This window comes from Morus notabilis, unplaced genomic scaffold (assembly GCF_000414095.1).
Source record: "Morus notabilis unplaced genomic scaffold, ASM41409v2 Scaffold336, whole genome shotgun sequence".
Classification (NCBI taxonomy): Eukaryota; Viridiplantae; Streptophyta; class Magnoliopsida; order Rosales; family Moraceae; genus Morus; species Morus notabilis.
The window spans coordinates 640,961-660,055 of record NW_010367552.1 but is presented as its reverse complement, the minus strand read 5'-3'; the positions used below and the strand labels follow the sequence as shown (position 1 = coordinate 660,055).

At 33.4% G+C, this 19,095-nt stretch overlaps 3 protein-coding genes across 3 annotated transcripts in view; 1 reads left to right on the top strand and 2 right to left on the bottom strand.

Moving 5' to 3' along the window:
* Positions 1-1,055: 1,055 nt before the first annotated feature.
* LOC21404543 (urease accessory protein G) lies at positions 1,056-4,171 on the bottom strand. The gene is made up of 6 exons (XM_010112697.2): positions 3,839-4,171; positions 3,164-3,224; positions 2,868-3,069; positions 2,334-2,455; positions 2,088-2,192; positions 1,056-1,356 (listed from the first exon to the last, which is right to left on the bottom strand). Exons 1-6 carry the CDS (start codon positions 4,096-4,098, stop codon positions 1,273-1,275), a joined length of 834 nt encoding a protein of 277 aa, XP_010110999.1. The 5' UTR covers positions 4,099-4,171; the 3' UTR covers positions 1,056-1,272.
* Positions 4,172-14,005: 9,834 nt separating this feature from the next.
* LOC21404541 (cytochrome b561 domain-containing protein At4g18260) lies at positions 14,006-16,280 on the bottom strand. Its single transcript, XM_024175156.1, has 4 exons — positions 16,048-16,280; positions 15,704-15,868; positions 14,813-14,961; positions 14,006-14,423 (listed from the first exon to the last, which is right to left on the bottom strand). The coding sequence occupies exons 1-4, from the start codon at positions 16,192-16,194 to the stop codon at positions 14,072-14,074; spliced, it is 813 nt and encodes a 270-aa protein (XP_024030924.1). The 5' UTR covers positions 16,195-16,280; the 3' UTR covers positions 14,006-14,071.
* Positions 16,281-18,259: 1,979 nt separating this feature from the next.
* LOC112094409 (zinc finger BED domain-containing protein RICESLEEPER 2-like) overlaps positions 18,260-19,095 on the top strand; it is a 5,589-nt gene continuing 4,753 nt past the window's right edge. Inside the window, exon 1 of the mRNA XM_024175176.1 lies at positions 18,260-18,385. Coding sequence (XP_024030944.1) covers positions 18,260-18,385 — 126 coding nt within the window. The remainder of the gene's footprint in view (positions 18,386-19,095) is intronic.

Sequence of the window (19,095 nt, the reverse complement as noted above, 5' to 3'; positions counted from 1 at the left end):
TTTTTTTTTTTTTTTTTTTTTTTTTTTTTTTTTTTTTTTTTTTGAGGGGTTATCAAACAGAGTCTAAAATCTAACTAAAAGTTGGTTGTTATTTTTATACAATACGATATTTGCTTTTTATCATATTAAAATATTGTATTACGTTACGTCAATGTTTATTAACTATTTTCCCAATCCCGACTCCGCCCCGGTCCTATAACTCGACCCAATCGCAGCCTCAACCCCTTACCCCGTCCTTAACTTAGGTTCCAATCTTTGATATATTCAAAATATCATATATGATATGTTTCTTATTATGGTTTTTTAGGTTGAGTTATATATACAATTGCTTTAAGTTAATTGTAGAATACAATTTAATATATAGGTTTCTTATCATATTAGACATAGCAGTCTGTATTATATTTATTTTGAATGTCATAGCATAAACCATCAAAAATAATAAAATACTTATTCTTAAAATAATCCAATGGAAATTGTAATATTTCAATTTCATTTTTATAAGCATGTCATATTCGAAATTTTACAAAAGCAAAAAGAAGGGTGAAATTAAGGAGGTGATTAAACTGAACAAGGCATACAAAGACAAGCACATTAAGGTGTCATTTGTTTCGTGGGTTCTTGTAATTTGAATTTACGAGTCTGGTTCAAATTAATGTTTGGTTACCTATTGACGAAGATAGATTTTGAATCTTAAAATGGTATTTAATCTAAAATGGTTTGTGGAGAAATTATCCCCTTAAGTTCTCATATGTTCGATATATTTTCTATAGTAAAACCATAGAACTATTTATAAATACCCCATAGAATATATAAGTTTTAGATTTTTATCCATCACACTTGATTAATACCCTTTAATCAAATAACTATATAAGTTAAAAGGGTAATAATCAAAAGTAAATGGTAAAAATCTTAAAACAATACATGTGAATTCATCAATGTTCTCTTTGTTTTATCCCATAGTTCACACTTTAAACTTTGAAACACTAGTTTAAACCATAGCCCAATAAGATAAAAGATGATGTTGTAGCCAACACGTACTCATAATTTTTCAGCCAAAATTATCATAATATAAAGTCACCCATTAATTTATTCTTTGAATTCTACAAACATTACTGGCTGATATTGATATATGTGAAAAGGTCAGGAGAATTACACAAAATAGCATGAAGCTAGAGCCACATTTTATTGCTAAATGAAAATGCCAAACATAAAGAAGTTGCCAAAATACAAGGAAACGAGCGTTTGATAGAGCTGTACCAACTATTGAAAAGTTCAGTGGCGCTTCTTCCCTGTTGCAGCTTCCCAAGCCTGTAAAACATGATTCACGATTTCCTCTATGCCAACCCCATGCTTTACCTGCATATGTGTGTAAATATTAGAAAATCTTTTCATGTTTCAAGGTTTTTTTATTTGGGGAATAAAAATATGGGAAGGGGCAATCAGCCAAGTCTACCCTCTTTGGACGTGACCAAAGGAGCCCCCACGCACAGAAAGATATCCACTACGCCATAGCCACTTAGAATGAAACCCGTCACCTTAAGCCCCACCAAGGGCTAATAAACATCAACCCGGTGGCCGGTAGCCTAGAAATAGTCTCAAGCACTTCCTATAAGGCTTGAACCTAACACCTCACATCTACCAAACTACATGGGAGAAAGCCCCAATGCCACTAGCCTACCATCCTGATGGGTATGTTTCAAGTACGCTGCTACCATAGTAAGTACCTCTGTTTAACTTAATTCCAGATCTGGAGGACGTATTTTGTCATCTAAGGTCAAGGAGCAACAGTACAATGGTGTACCTTGTAAGCTTAAAACCTCAAAATCTTGTCATCGTAGCTCTAGTTACGAACTGATTTATCCTGGTAAAAATGAAACTTCTCTTGAAAATTTACACGATCTTTTATAAGAAAAGATGAGGACACTGCAAATTCTCTTTTGCTTTTCTTTTTCACTGTCACAAATTTGAAAGCAACACAACATGCCCTTGTATTTGCGCAACCTCAGAAATTCATAGAGGGGAGAAATCAATTTCTATTCATGGCACAAAAATGACACTGATCCAATTAAAGTGCGTTTGCAACAAACCTGAGCAAACACAAAGGGACCGCCATCTCGCATACGAAGTGCATCGCGCTCCATCACTGCTAAATCAGCTCCGACTGCGGGTGCAAGGTCAGTCTTGTTTATTACCTGCAATTAGCTTTTTTCCATCAGATTATTTGCATCTGAACAACTTCCTCATAATGTTATAAAATCAGCAGTGATTAATATAGGAAGATTAAGTTGATGCAAGAAACAATGCAGCAGCTATGATTATGAGAGAGCACATACCAGGAGATCAGCTTGAGTGATACCAGGTCCACCTTTTCGAGGAATTTTATCACCAGCAGATACGTCAATTATATAAATGATATAGTCAGCCAGTTCTCTGCTGAAGTTGGCAGCTAAATTATCTGCAGCCACACAAATTTGAGACTTGAGAGAATGTTGAATCATTGAATCGTTTGGTAGTTTAAAGCGTTTGGTAGTTTAAAGCTCAATATAACTCTTGGTTGCTACAAAAAAACACTGTCTAAACATTTCGTTTTCCAACTAAAATTACATAATGAGAGAAGTTGTAACTTGTTGTTCCTTTCCCTTTTCCCTCTGTAGCTACAACATTTGACCACCAATACCAGCTTCCAAATTAATTGGACAACTGATTCACATATTAATACCTTGATTCAATGCAATAGAAAAGTCAGTCTAATTTAAATTTTCGTCAACAATTCATCCAAATATTAGTCACAATTGCTGAAATTGCTAATGAAAATCAGAAAAGGAGACTCGTGTAAGTGGCATAATCTCATGTTTTTCAAACAATACCTCCTCCGGATTCACAAAGAAGTATGTCTGCCTTGAACAAGTTGGACAGCTCCTCAAGAGGGCCAAGATTGATGCTGATGTCTTCACGAATCGCCGCATGTGGACAGCCTCCAGTTTCCACGGCGCGTATCCTCTCTTCGGGAAGTGCTCCATTCTTCACCAAGAACTCACCATCCTCTTTTGTGAATATGTCATTTGTCACCTGAAATTATCACGGTTGTTCAATCTTCAAAAATAATAATAATAATAAAAGCACCCAAATACAGGCTTATAATTCATTCAGACATTGCACTTACCGCAGCAAGACTATACTTGTCCCGCAAGAATTTACAGAGAGCTAACATGAGAGCTGTTTTTCTGCATAAAATGAAATGGAAATTTCATCCGAAACCACATCATTTAATAATTTGGTTCACTCAAAGAAAGGAAAAAGGTGCAAAATATAAACTAATTTCAGTCACACAGATAGTTGTGGAAATTAAAGCTGTTTACTTATGAATTCAAAAGGTCCCGAAAAATAAATTTACCAAAGTTAGAAAGTTTTGTATCCACATTGGACAACATTTTAGCAGGGTAGAAAGATTTCAAATTGACAGTAAATCAGAAAATATGTCAGAAATGAGGTATATAATGTGAATTTTAGAAGTCTTTTTATTTATTTATTTTTTTCAGCTAAAGATTCTTCATTGCACTAAGTTTAGTTTTCAATTGTCGTAAACAGTTTTACTACGTTTAAAAAGCTCTCGTAAAAAAATTACATATATTTTTTATTATAATTAAAAAATTCTCACGTAAATTCACACATCAACTCAAATTAAATATTTAAATTAAAGAACTGCCTAATACTCTGAGAAAAAGATTAAAAAAACATTAAAAATATTTTTATTCCAGGGACAACTCAAAAGAGGCAAAAGAAGAAAAAAAAAAAAAAAGCAAATAAATTTAAAAAAAAAAGGTGATTATATAAATACCCAGTTCCAACTGGTCCGCCAATGCCAATAGTGAAGGCTCTTTCATTGAAATCTCTGGTGAGAAGTGGCGGAGCTCTTTTGCTGAAGAACCCCGGAGAGTATATGGGCTCGTGTGAGTGCGGCGCTAACCCATCGTGGCTATGGTACACCCTCCCGTCCGGCCCCACCCACGCCCCTGTTCTCGAATCCCCATGGTGATCATGATCATGATCATGGTGGTGGTGATGATCATGATGATGGTGGTGGTCGTCTGAAGCCATCCACTGCAAACTATTTAATTTGAGTTTCCACTCCGACTGAGCAACCGTGTGAGGCAGTGAAGAGAGCAAAGAGTTAATCTGTCAATGGGGCTGATCTCGGAAAAATAGTGTATTTGATAATGGTGTCAACCTAAATTACCGAAATACCCTCTTCCAAGGTTTGACATTATACTTGTATTTTTTTTTTTAAAATGAATGTTGAGAATATTGCGTACAATTGTACAGCGCTACATGTTACATCATAAACTTGAACTTTTTTTTTTTTGGGATTAACAATTTCATAATTTTTGTGAATTATTGAGAATTTTTTTTCGTTTTATATTTAAACCGTTCAAATTTATGAGCGATTTTATTTTATTTTTGTGAAAAATATCAAACTGCTTAAACTGTTTAAAAAATTTATTTTTAATTTAATTAGTGACTTAAAAAAAAAACCCTTTAAGCTGACCATGAACACCCTTATATAAAATCAGACATGACGCACAACCCAAATAACAAAAAAACTGACTTTACCAATATCCAACTGATTTCATCAACAAAGAAATAAATTTACTAGAAATACCAAAAGCGTAAAAATGATAGCACTCGTGACCTGATCTACTTGCTCCTCTGAGCATGGAAGCGAGATCATCAAAGAGTTAGAGGGACTGTCCCTTTCTTTGCTGAATTTTTTTGTTTAAGCTTTGTCGTTCTTCTTTTTGTGTATTTCTTAGTTCTTTTTTATTTAGAATAGAATTTCTTCTTTTAATGGCATTTTAAATTTTTTGAGGTCAAAATAGTGCATAGTATGATAAAATATGAGTTTGTATACTAAATATATAATTTCATAGAATACATTTAATAAGATTAAAAAATAAATGTATATTTTCTCAATAAACCTAAAATACAAAGCAAACATAAATAAAAATTATTATACACAAATGTAAAGTATTTATTTGTATTGTTATTGAAAACAATAAATAACTTAGAGAAGATGTATCTTGGGAAAATAAGAGGGAGAGGCTCTATAACAACAACGAGAGGGTGTATTTTGGGGTCGACGCGAGCTTCCAACCTCTAAAGTTTTTGGGAAGATCGCAGAGATCACCGGCGTTGAGTTCGTGCCGATGAAAGTATGGGGGGTTACTATAATGGCCCCGTTTAAAGTGAAGAAGTCGTCGCTCTTCTACCGTAGATATAGGACACGTTCGCCGCGGAATTTCGTTGAAACTCCGGGAACTAAGTCGTGGAAAGGAGGCGAGGAAGGTGGACCGACGCGTGTGGCAGTCGCTACTCGTCGGTGAAGGCGTGTGAGATCCATGTGTCGCCGTATTTCTGACGCTTTAATCGCTATTTTAGGTGCTTTTTTTGGTACTGCGCTTCATATATTTCCGGTGTTTAGAGGCTTGATCTTGCCGGGTTGATTTTTTGAAATTTTTGTAAAATTTTTACAGTTTTTATGTTTTTTTATTTATTTATGTTAGTATTGTAATAATAGTAATGGTTTCCTTATCTACCAGCGTTGTCTCAGTTAGAGGGTGATTTTTCCACTACTCTTAGTCTATGTTATGTGACTTGGGTAGTCTTTTATGTGTAGCCGAATCATATTATTGTGCCACTTATTAGAGAAGTCCTCTCTGTTATTAGGTTAAGGGTGCATTTATATTGTCTAGACGTCACCAATTTTTATAACTTTAAATTTATCTTGTATCCTATTATTTTAATAACTTTTTAATGAATTCTCCTTGCCAATTGATTATTAAAAAAACAATGAAATAACATTTTAATCTATCTATCAATCAATCTCTCTCTCTATCTATCTATTAGTTGGGCAAAAATGTTTTTTCTTTTTTTTTTGGCCTTTCTCTTTGTTTTTTCTTTTTCTACCTTTTTTGTACTTTTTTTTTGGCTCCCATTATTTTTTTCTTTATTTTTTGTCTTCCCATATTTTTTATTTGCCTTTTATTTTTATTTCTTCTCACTTTTTTATTGTTTTTTTTTTGTTGGTTCCCCTCAAATATCTTATGTGTTTTCAAATCCATTTCATTAAAAGTTTTCTCGATTTGTTTTTCTTACTGTTATGTAAAACATAATTTATTAAATGAACCTTTATGAATATTTATTTTATAATTACTTATTATTTTTTTTTCTACAAATATCTCTTTGTAGTATCCTTTTAGTTCTTACTAGTGAGTTATCCGTGCTATTGCACAGATGCTTGTTTATTTATTTTATGATAAGATTAAACTAAATAATGTAATACTCAGTTATGAAATACTGAGTATGTAGTAAAATATTTTAAAAAAAATAAAGTATGAAAATGATATTCAAAAGTTAACACAAATGATGATACACGATCAAAAATCAGTTTCCAAATTGTTGTAAATTTACTACATATACATATATATTTATTTACATATATATATATATATATATATACACGCGCGGTGCTCACGTGATTCGTTTAAAAATAACGGTTATATAAATTATTTTTCAAAAAAGGTGAAAAAAGAAAAAAAGATACCTCTCACTCCAAAAAGATTTTAACTTATTTTATTGTGTGTTAATTAGTTTTATTATGTTTTGTTTGAATTTATTTTTTATTTAATTTGGTGTGATTTGATTCTATTTTAACTAAATATATTTTTATTTATATTTTCATTAGAATTAATCACAACATTTTCATGTAAGTAGTATCGAAAAGTTAGTGCAAGATGGTTGTTAAATGGTTATAATTCATACAAATTATTTATATATTTTTTACCTGTGCGGCATAAAAAAGTGCAAAAAATAGGCCAATAAATCACTTAAAAATAAATAAATAAATAAATAATAATAATTAGGAAAAGTAAAATGATTCCAAGTGAGGCATGTAATCTATTTAAAATAACTAATATGCAAATTGTTTAAAAATAGAAAGAAACGAAACGGGAAAAAACGTATAAAAAAAACGTGTCAGAGTACGATGACCCGAATTCTATTTGGTCCGGCCCAAAGAGCTCGCGTTGCAAGATATGTGGCAGAGCTTTAATAATGAAACTTTTTTGAGGATATGTAGTGGTAGTGGAGGGATCAGGCCGAAAGGCCCATATGAACCTATTTTGTTTAATTTATTTTTTAATTTAATTTGACGTGATTTTATTTTATTTAGTGTATTTTTTGTATTTAATTTGATCATTTATAATATTTTTATCTAATTCGTATTAGAAATTTCATGCAAAACGGTGTTAGAACGGATAAAATCGGACTACAAATCCATTATAAAGTAGTAATTAAATTTAATAAATAATAATAATTAAAAATAATCTGACATTTATTATAGGCTATTGGATCTAAAAATTCAGTGGCTGCAATTGGGGCGTGAAACACATGCGCAAGAAGATGCGCGTCCAGCGTGTGGGAGGGGACAACGACGTCAGGAAAACCAGAGGTGGGCCCCGCCACTTTCTTCTTTCCTGTGAATCAAAGTGCGACACATGGTTAAGCTGGCGGCCACAATAGGAGATGCACGAGATTGTCTGCTTCAGTTTCACGTGAGCGCTCTCTTCTTCACCATCAAAACAACGACATGTGGCTACGATGTCTATCAGGCGGTCTGTATTTTGCCACGTGGAGAGCACTTAAGAAGATGCACAATTGGGTTTCGACATGTGATTTTTATGCTAAATCTCGATGCACACAATCATTTTCCCGCAAGAGAAAAAAATAACTCAATAATTGTGGGCTAGTATAAACGACTAAAAAGTCCAACCAAAAACAACTTAATAAATAAGAAACCGAGGGCAATTTACACTAAATTTCACCACACACAATTATTTTCCCACCAGAGAAAAAAAATAACTCAGTAATTGTGGGCTAGCAAAAATGATTACCAAGCCCAAAAAAAACAACTGAATAAATAGGACACTGAGGGTAAAATGGTCAGAGTAACACTAAAAGGACACGGGAAAAATTTTCTATAAACAAAGGGAGAGAAGGAACCGGGCACTGTTTAAAAAACAGTAACTTGGGTGCCACTTATAGATAGTATAATGTGTACTCTTAAATATATATATATATATATATATATATATATACTTTAAGTAAACTACTGTAGCATTGCTAAACGACTAGTTTTTTTTACCTACTTAAGTAAACTACTTGAAACTACTTGAGCATTGCTAAACGGCTAGTTTTTTTTTTTTTTTTACCTACTTAAGTAAACTACTTGAGCATGGCTAGACGGCTCTGCGGAGCTGTTTAGCTCTTTAAACACATGGGTTGAGTCCTATTTGAGTCCCACGGAGATGAAGCCCTATATGAGTCCCACAGTGATATGGGGCCCACTCCATGTGTGTGGGGAGCTGTGACTCCGCGAAGCCGTTTAGCATTTTGAAATTGCTCTGACATTTTTATATTTATTTTCTTTTTTACCCTGTATATATCTCTATGGAGATATGTTTTTACTTTTTATCTATACCATATAATCTATATCTATACTATATAAAGATTATATCTATACTATATAACTACCGAATGAGTTTCGGTTTTAGTTAATAGTTATATGTGAAATGTTTAGCGCATAAGTCAAAATGTGTGGAATGTTTCGTAGAAGTATTTTTATTTTTTGCTTTTTTTTTATTTTTTTATTTTTTTCTTTTTTGTTGTCCGTTGCCTTTGGGTTTTTTTTTTCGTTTTGTCTATTTTTTTTCTTTTTTTCAACTATTTATATAACCATTATTTTAAAAGATATTGCGTGTATTTTCACTAGTCAATTAAATGTTTGAAAAAGCCTTGTCTATCTCAATAATATCTATTATATATTATCTTAAATATATAAATATATGAAAAAATAAACAAAATAATTTTTTTAAAAGAAAAATGAGAAATACCTCTAAATTAATACCCTAAATACTTTCTAATTCTTGAATATTAGCTCATTAATTTATACCCTTTTACAATTAAAATGATTAAAATAGTTAAATTAATCATTTTTTAAAATTCCAATCTTACCCTCATTATACTTATAGCACACAAAATACCAGAAATTCTCTCTCTACTTATTCTTCTCTCTAGTTTCTTTCTCTTTCTTCTCTCTTCTTGATATCTTCCTTCACCCAGCCATATTCTTCTCTCTAGTTTCTCTCTCTTTCTTCTCTCTTCTTGATATCTTCCTTCACCCAGCCATCACTCCTTCGGGAGCCGTCGCTCCTCCACGCAGCCGTAACTCCTCCGGCAACTGTCGTCCCTCCTCCGGCGAGAGCCATCACTTCTCCAGCGAAGAGGTAGTTCATGAGACGTCGAACTTCTTCGTTTTCCATCAAAAATTTGGCAACAAAAGATCTGACGAAAATCACTTGTTACGCTGTACTTCGACGAAACAAAAATTGTCGCCCTTCCTTCGGCCAGAAGTCGCCGTTCTCCTAGAAGAATCACAGATCTCATCCTCTGTGTCTAGATCACAGCTCAAATTGTGCATTTTCTACTTCGAGAATATTCAACGATCTCCTCCGGGAAGCTTCGCACTCCAAACTCTGACGAACATTAAAGGTAACGAAATGAGCATAAACATCTTCTGAAAACTAAATGCACGCATGAAAACTGACGAAGTTATCCTGAACTCATAACCTAATAAATTATAGCGACGTGGTACTAATTTTTGAATGTGCCAATGTTTTCATTGTGATTATTGATTGTGCTATGATCATACAATTAGTGAAGGATTATTCATTATTTGAGTGAAATTTATCACACTGCATTACTATTGTTGTTCTAAAACAGAACATTAGCTTGTTGTTTATACAATATAATCTGACAGATTATTGCATTATGAAAATGTTGAAATGCATTGGTGTTGTCCATATAACTCACAATCTTCTACGTTATTGGTCATAATCTAACAGATTATGGTTCTATATTGTTAGAATGCATTGCTCTTTGTTACTGTAGAAATAATAAATTATAATCTGATAGATTATTGTACTATGAAAATGTTGAAATTCATTGGTGTTGTTCATACAACTCACAATCTTCTAGGTTATTAGTCATAATCTAACAGATTATGATTCTATGTTGTTAGAATGCATCCCTCTTTGTTACTGCAGAAATAAAAAATAGTATGACATTCCATAATATGTCCGATTAATCTAATCAGTAAGTATGTCTTTTGTGTATGAACAGATGGTAGGTAGAATAAAAAGAACAACTATGTTGACTACGAATTAACAGGGGTTGTAATTCCCTTAAATGCGAAATACCAAGACTTGGTTGAGTTGGTTTAGATCCGTCTAGGTTTAAGAAATGAAGATGGGAAGCTTAACATGGAGTACAAAATTGATGCCGGGTCACCAAGGATTAAAATCCAAAATGACTTGAATGCACAATTTTACTTGTCGTTGAAGAAGAAGGAAGACGTGACATGTTTCCCTCTATGTGTAACTGTGGAGACCGACCTTATTGTTTCATCAAATGAAGGGAGCAACCGAGTATCAACAACAAACATGTCAGATATAGAAGACACTCATCAATTGCAAACTATCATGACTACCGACCCAATTTGTAAGGTTGAAATAAAAGAATCTGCTTTGCAAATCGATGCTGAGCAGTCTACAAATATAGACCTTGCCAAGGGTAAGCAAAAAAAGAAGAAATAAATTGATCATATCATGGATGACACACAGGAAATCATCCCCATTATGGATGAAACATAGTGTGAAAACTTGTATGTGAACCAACTATTCAAGAATAAGAAGGTTCTTAAAAGATCAGTGGACATGCTAGCATTGAAGGAAAAGTATCAACTTCATGTCGAGAAGTCAAAAACGACAAGATTAGTGCTTAAATGTATAGATGAAAATTGCAAATGGTGGCTGCGAGGTGCGAAGTACAACGATACAAAGATGTTTTAAGTGACGGTTTACAATTCAACACACACATTCTCGTTGGACCTTCTACAGGATGACCACCGACACGCCACCAGCCAAGTTATTAGTGCTTGCATCAAACGGAAGTATAAGGAGCCAGGAAAGATTGCGTACACATCAAACAATATAATCCAAGACATGGAAGATGATTATGGTAATAATCATGTTACTTATAGCTATTTTACTATTTTATTCAGCATTTTAGGAAATTATTACATTACAAAACTATTAATTCTGTAATGTATCATCTCATTTTATGATATTGTTTTGTTGTTACTTAAAAAAATAGAAACTTGGCATGTTATACAATGTTACTGCAGAACAAGGAATAATCTATCTGCTTATAGATCATATTTTGCCAAATTATATGTTGTTTCTGCAGAACATTATATAATCTGTCATGTTATAGGCCATAACAAGTAATAATCTGTTCGATTATAGATCATATTCTGTAAAATTATATGTTGTTTCTGTAGAACATTATATAATCTGTCATGTTGTAGGTCATAACCTGTACGATTATAAAAAATTGCTTCAAAAACAAGTAATAATCCGTTCAGTTATAGATCATAATCTGTCACAAAATCATCTCATGAAAATTTGTGATAAACAGGTGTGGACGTCAGCTATAATAAAGCATGGAGGGCAAGAGAGATTGCACTAGAGATTATGAGAGGTACACCTGATGAATCATATTGAGATATACCTTCCTTCTTATACATGTTGAAGAAGACAGACCCCAGATCCGTGATGGACATTGTTTGTGACAGCGATAGTAAATTTGTTAACATGTTCATGGCGGTTGCAGCATCAATTAAAGGTAGGGAACATTGCAGGCCAGTAATAGTAGTAGATGGAACGTTCCTGAAATGCAAATTTGGTGGAACATTGATCACAACTTGTACACAAGACGCAAATAATTAAGTTTTCCTATTGGCCTTTGCTATCTGGGATGCCGAGGATGATAAGACTTGGGAATATTTTTTTGACAAGCTTAGTAAATCTTGTCATGAAAGAGACAACAAGTGGATCATTTTGGATCGTCATAGGAGCATACACAAGATGGCAGCATATTACTATAAAAGGCATATTTTGGATATTGCAACTCCCACCTTGGTCAAAATTTGGAAACAAAGCTCCTTGGTGTTGCAAGATTAATAGGTCATCACTTCAAGGGAGCATGAATGGCATACAACAACAATGACTTTGAATTCCACATGGAACAATTGGATGAAATTCATCTAGGGATTCGACCTTATCTTGAGAAAGTGGGACTTGAGTAAGATTTTTTCTTTCCTCTCAATTTAACTTCTAATACCAAACAAGTGAAGGTAATCTCATTTTCTTTCCATCTTCTCATACCAAACAACATAAAAGAAAATCAATTTTCTTTCCATCATTGTTATTTTCCATCACTTCCATATTTTCTTTCTATCCTATTTTCTTTCCTTCCTACCAAACATAACATAAAAATTTGGGGACAAAAAGGTCATTTCAAAAATGTTTAAAAATCGTTTTAAAATAAATAAATGAAAGAGGTAGGCTTTATTAGAAGGGTATAAATTATCATCTAGCTAATCTGGAGGTAAACTATACAATTTTCTCTTTTTTTAAAATAAGAAATCTCTAATTCCCTCCACAGATTACACTATGCACCTTCCACCTCGCTCGCCTTGCAACCTCACTTTCCCCCATCACACTTCTACTGCCCCCCCTTTATAGATATCCTACAATTACTGCCCCATCTTGTTCCCCAACAAATCTTGGCCATCCTACCCCCAGTTCAATCTAATGACTCCTATTTTTGCCCCGCGAAAAAGATTTTTTTATATATAATTTTTAATATCCTTATGAAATTTTCTAAATTGCACTATCAGGTTAGGAATTTTTTTTTTAAAAGGTTATTCCTCAAGTTTTGACTTTTAAGTATACTTATACTCCGAAATAAAAATCTCCTAATGTGGCCTCATGGTCGGATGAGTTGGGTTTTGACGAGGTGGAGGAGGGGGGTCACCAGCACTGACATAGTGGTTATCCACAGTTGTGGTTCTAGCTCCTTGCAACTCTACGTTTTCCGGCCTCTTTAGTGGCATACATCGATTTGTCTTTGGTTGTTCATCCCGTGGTGTTAGGATTGTTTTTGTTTTATAGTAAATGGTTGTGTCAAATAAATGGCGACATTATTTCTGCCTTACAGGTTCTTTTGTTTCATTGTTTTGTTTTTAGTTTGAGTATGTAATAATGAGGGTGATTTTCCCACCTTCCGAGTTCTCTAGTAGTCCACATTTGTGATCTGGCAGTGTTCTGGTTCCGTTAGACTTATGTTTATCCGAAGTTGTTAGTAGCCTTAGTGCTACAGGTTACTTGCTTTCAATCGATTGGAGGATTTCGTCAATTGTATAGCTTTTATGAAAACAAACATTATGCGTGCTCGATTATTGAAGCACCAAAATCGGATTTCGTTGTAGTAAGTCCTCCCTGACCTTCATCATATTTTACTATAAGATCTGAGGGTTTTGTTTTGTGCACCACAGATCATTCACATTGGTTTTTGTATCTTTCATTTATATCTTGAATACAATTCGCCTTTAAAAAAGAAAAAGGAAAGAACATGAACATCTATCGAGAGAACGTACAATAAAAGGGAAGCCCAAAATTGGCGCTAGTAAATATATTCCGTATAATAATTGACTACAAAGCAGGATACAATCATGCACCCAACTCGATCCCACAGTACGACACATAAAAATGGTCGTTTTCATCTAAAAACCCCTTTAGAAATACTGCTATAAAATCCCATATTTTCACACTAGAACAACAGAAAAATAAAACTATATACCGTTCAAAAACAAAACTATATAAGGAACCCACCACTTTTGATGCATGCACATTTGAAGGTTTAAATTTTAATTACTTTCCACTGCCGTGGAGTGCATGCATCAAAAAAGTAAAATGCAAAAGGGAAGAGAGCACCCCACTACGTGAAAAAAAAAAAAAAAAAAAAACAAAAACAAACAAAGAGGAGAGGAAAAAAAAAGAAAAGAAAAGGAAATCTTATTGGGAATTCTAAAAGGCATAAAAAGAATCCCAAGTTAGTCAAACAAGTTCCTGAGTGCATTCCGCTTTCCACATGGCTCAGGCAACAACTCCTTTTGATTGTGCCTTTGAGGAATTATGCCACTTTCTTGATGAGGAGCAATAGATTCAAGATTGTCGAGAATTACTCCTTGCTTTTGCATGTAATCCTTTTTGTCTTGGAAGAGGTAAAAGAAAGCAATGAGAGAGACCTCCACTGTGAAAAGGATGGTCCAAAGTCTTGTGCTTCTAGACGTTTTCTTATGGTAGGCCTCTAATCCTGTGTAAATGTTTATGATACCAACAAGTGATATCAAAGTTCCAAGGATCCAATGAACAAAGTACCACATCTTCCTTCCCTTCTTCTCCCTGCATGTGCGCCAAGAAAGTTTATATAGCTTGTCCATTATTAAAATGAAAATTTACATGCACAACTATTATATATGGCGCATGTCATCCCCTCACCAGTACCGATCTCTCGTAATAAGTATTAGATTGGGCCCCCTGATTAAGTACGACTTATATATAGTTCCTAATGTTCTATTCTTCTTACTCTCACTTTATGTACAGCCATCATATTAGTTTTAAAATACTTACTTTAAATGGTGAAGATCTGATAAGGTATTACTGCCGAAAGGTTCAAAATGAGAGATGATGGACAAGGTTTTGTCTTTGGTGAAATATCATTATAAACTTAGATGCCTTTTTAGTGGAAAAAAGGTTACTAGCTAATACTAACAGGAATTGGTTAATTTTACCTCTGAGGCCTGAAAAATCCGATCATGCCTTGTATCCATATGGCACTATAGAGTACTAGACCTATCCTTTGATGACTATTGTTGAATGAATTCTCGAAGTGTTTTATAGACATCACGGCCCCAACTGTAGCCAGAAGAACTGAAAGCATCTGCTAGGGATGAAAATATAAGAACTTCAGTAAGTTAAGGAAAAAAATTTGGAGAATTGTAATATTAATATTGCAAAGTTCTCATCAATATCTTTGATATATGTCTCTATAACCGTATGAAATTAGCCTAAAAGTTTATGATTTTGTCTTCAATTGGGTGTGTTTGTTACGTGATATCATAGTGATGGTTTGTGTTATGGTACACTTGACTTAATTATATGATAAAGATTTGCAAGCTTAAATAGGAAAATGTATATGTGTTATTATTTTCTTTTTTTAATCATAAGAAACATGTATCTGTCCAGTAAACAAAAACATATTTGTTTTCTTGATATTCAAGTTATTCATAATCAATGTCCTTGCTTGAGTTTAATTATTATATTTATATGTTAGAAAACTCTGGGCTATTAAACATTTTTAAAAAAGAAAAGAAATAGTGGACACCATCATTAAAGTTAAAGCGGGACATGATGATGTTTCATACCAGAAACAATGGGCTGAAAAAGAATACATCTTGTGACGAGCATTTTCTAGAATTACAACACAACATTAATTCCAAGTCGTTGATGTTTGTGTTAATTAGCTAGATCATGATAAGAGCTTCCTCCAATGGAGGCAATTTTGTTTAAGTTCATCATGTTGAGGTATACTTAATTTATCCTCTAATTTAAGGTGAAAATGAAAAATATGAGCCATTTCACAAGAACATTACTAATCTATATTAAAATAATGGAGGACTTGCCTGCAAAATAAAATGGAGATAGTAGAAGACTTTGGCCCTAATTGATCCTTGTTCCCCTCTGCTTGACATTCTGATGGCAAGTATCCCAGCAGGCATTAAGAACCCCATCGAAATCCATAGAAGAAGCCCATGAATTGTAATATGGGATATCATCTGAGGACTCAACTGCAAAATATTATAACATACATATACGTTGGTATCCCTAAACATTGTAAGGCCTTATTAGCTAGACTCATATAAAGTCAAGCAAGTTATATATATATATATATATAATTTTCTCATTAACTGGAGAAGGTAGGAAGGAGAAGAAAATAATTGTGAGAATCACTTGAAACTGTTTTTACCTCGTGAGAGTTGGTTTTCTTGAGCTTGTGACTGTTGGATGATCGATTTCCATCTTCATAGGAAAAACAGGCAACGAATGGTAGAAGATGAAGAAAACAATAGACACAGATTGTAAAAGATATTGCCAGCTTGGGAGAACTATGCATTCTTCAATACCCAGTTGAAGCAAAGCTTAATTAACAAAACAAACTTATCAGTCAATTATCACTCTCTCTCTCTCTCTCTCTCTCAATAAGTTTTCATCATTGATGTTTAGTAAGAGGCCATTATATCTAGCTATAGACTATAGGCTTTTACATATTATATAAGGGATTTGGAGACTATAAAATATGGGAAAGTAATTACGTTAGTGTTTGAAGAGAGATCACTTTTATATTTACTTTTCTAAAGTCGTAACTAGTTTAAATGTCAATGATGTAATAGCGATAGATTTATGAGCTAGCCATTGCGTAGCTAGGCACTTTATGGATGTTTGGTGTGTGAGAGAAGATCAACGTATATCCGAAAAAACAACTGAAATTAGTGGATGAATCGTGGAGAGCATAATAAGTTGTACGAAAGATCAAGATTTCAACAAAGTAGGGTTGACACGTCCGGTTTATCTTTTGTCTTTGAGGTGGATTTAAGGATTACAGTATCACGCAATGAGTCAAAGTTAAAATGATTGGAAAGTTGAGTTTAGCCTCAAAAACTAATTACTTATTCATAGAACGATGTCGGCTAGCTAGAGCGTCTTCCTTAAAAAAGAAAGAGAAAAAAAAGAAAAAAAAAGAGTACTGAGTATTAAACTCAAGACCTCGATTTTACTGAGTGCTGAATTATAGATAAACTAAAGTTATGACCACTTTTATAATCTCATATGAGATTTATCATTAATCTCATTTATGTTCCTGACTTTTAAAATGTCACACAGTTAGTTTCTAAAGTTTTACTTTGTTTCAGTTTCAGTCATTTTATTAACTTAGTGTTTAATAGTTGTCAGGATTATCTGTGAAGGTTAGGGACTAAAATTGAGAACATATAAAATGTAAGAACAAAAATAATTCAAAAAATAAAAGTTAATTTCCACAGATAATCTTAAAATCTTAGTTGTTTTCAATTTTTGGTTTTCAATTTTTGGTTTTTACTTTACACGGATTCCATCAAATTTTAATATCCAGTTAATAGAAATGACTGAAACTGAAACAAAATAAAACTTCAAGAACTAACTGTGTGACGTTTGAAATATGTCAAAAACTAAAATGGGATTAAAGATAAAGCTGATGGACCAGAATTAACCCTATTATCTTTAAAACCGTATAGGATCTTCGTAAAAGAAGATTATAATACAATGAGCGCATGATTATTAAGTATAAGGCATCTACAAATCCTTTCAAGTTTTGAGCAATATCTATGCCATTATTTTTAATGGAATTTAATGAGCAACACACTTCATGGCTTCGTCATGTAAATAGGGCAAAAAATGGCACGTAACAATTATGGTGAAGTAGGGTCAGGAACAATGAATATGTTTATGATAAAGATGAATCTCTTTATGATAAAGAGATTCATTTTGTAAGTTCGTTATTACGGGTAGTTCTTACAAAGTAAAGGATTGGACTAATGACATATTCAATACTTGAATTCTTGATGTAAATGCTACATAGTTGGCTCTCATCTTTCAGAGACTACGAGTGTAATAGGAGCATCCATTGACAAAAATATCACTCTAAGATGATCATCTCATGGCTATTGAGAATGAATCAAATCAGATGGTATTATTTCTCAATCTAACTTGCTCCTACGGAATAAAGGCCGAAAAGATTGAGAAAAATCAGTCATTCACAACCACTGATGAAGGATTCCTCAAAAAGTTAAGGATTAATAATCCTTTTTACCAATCAAATGAATTTGGTCTTATACATACGTGAGGAAGGTTAAAAAAAAAAGAAGATGAGTTCTTTTTTTTTTAATCACTTAGTAGTCGTGCAAGATGAAAGTCTCATACACGGTTTTGAATGAGAGAAAGAAGTGATGAATCCTCTTTTACGACTCTGACACTTCCACTCCACTCCAGTTGTTATTTTTCTTTATGTTATTTTGAAAATAGATGCGTCAACTTCAGTGATTTGAATTTTTAGTATTCCTATTATTTCTCATCAAATGAATATAGATGGAAGACAAAATTTATTCACATGTTATTTTTTGTTTACATAGTACGTTTAAATATAGATGGAAGACAACGGGGATAGCCAAGCAGGCCCAAACGCGAAAAATTTTAAAACAAAGAAGCGCAAGTTCAAGAAGTGTGTTGAAGCAATTGGTGCTTTAACAAGAAGGCAAGTTCAAGAAGGATTGGTATATTCTTTTGTAGGATAAATATTCCGAATAACAATCGCGAAGTACCTTCGGATCAGTAGGGTTGAAATATATATGTATCGACTGCAGCATTGGGTAAACTCGAGCATCTTGCCGGGTGCGTTCATGTTTAGTTCCAATTCGTTACTTTGAATTGACTACGGATACAGCCGTAGACCATGAGAAGATGTTGCGACAAAATTAAGGTCACAAAAGTTAAAAAAAGGAAAGCATATGTTTTCAAAGTAGATGCAAATGTAATTAGATGATACATGAAGATGTACTTTCACTTCGATGGTTTATGATCACGTCATAATTCCAAGGTAAGTTGCACAATTCATCCGGTACAAGAGTCGGAACATAATGAGCCCCACCCGACTCGTAACTAGGAAATGGTGTGAGTTACACAATTTATTGCGAAACCCGTACGTCGGCTATCTTGGAAAATATTGTAGCTCGAGAGAAAGCGTAGTTGGAATATGGCTATCCAACCGATCTGCTGCATGAGAAGCCATTAAGGGACGAGAACGTATGCACATGACAATTACTATTCCTATATAACGCTAGCTATCTTTCCGGATTCCTACTGAGGCCAATACTTTACCTAAGCAATTCAATTTGTTGCTTGACCAAGACTTGGATATTAGTTGTAAGTGAAGAACAAATTAAGATCTGAGTGGCGCCATTCTCCCAAAGGGAATATATATATA

Bases quoted from the DNA above. Each gene is read 5' to 3' on its own strand.
- LOC21404543 (XM_010112697.2), bottom strand. From the start codon at position 4,098: ATGGCTTCAGACGACCACCACCATCATCATGATCATCACCACCACCAT. The intron at 2,193-2,333 runs GTATGTGCTCTC...AGCTAATTGCAG, and splicing joins TCACTCAAGCTGATCTCCTG to GTAATAAACAAGACTGACCT. The intron at 1,357-2,087 runs GTTTGTTGCAAA...ACACATATGCAG, and splicing joins GTCCCTTTGTGTTTGCTCAG to GTAAAGCATGGGGTTGGCAT.
- LOC21404541 (XM_024175156.1), bottom strand. From the start codon at position 16,194: ATGCATAGTTCTCCCAAGCTGGCAATATCTTTTACAATCTGTGTCTAT. The intron at 15,869-16,047 runs GTAAAAACAGTT...AATATTTTGCAG, and splicing joins AGAAAACCAACTCTCACGAG to TTGAGTCCTCAGATGATATC. The intron at 14,962-15,703 runs GCAAGTCCTCCA...CATCCCTAGCAG, and splicing joins ATCTCCATTTTATTTTGCAG to ATGCTTTCAGTTCTTCTGGC.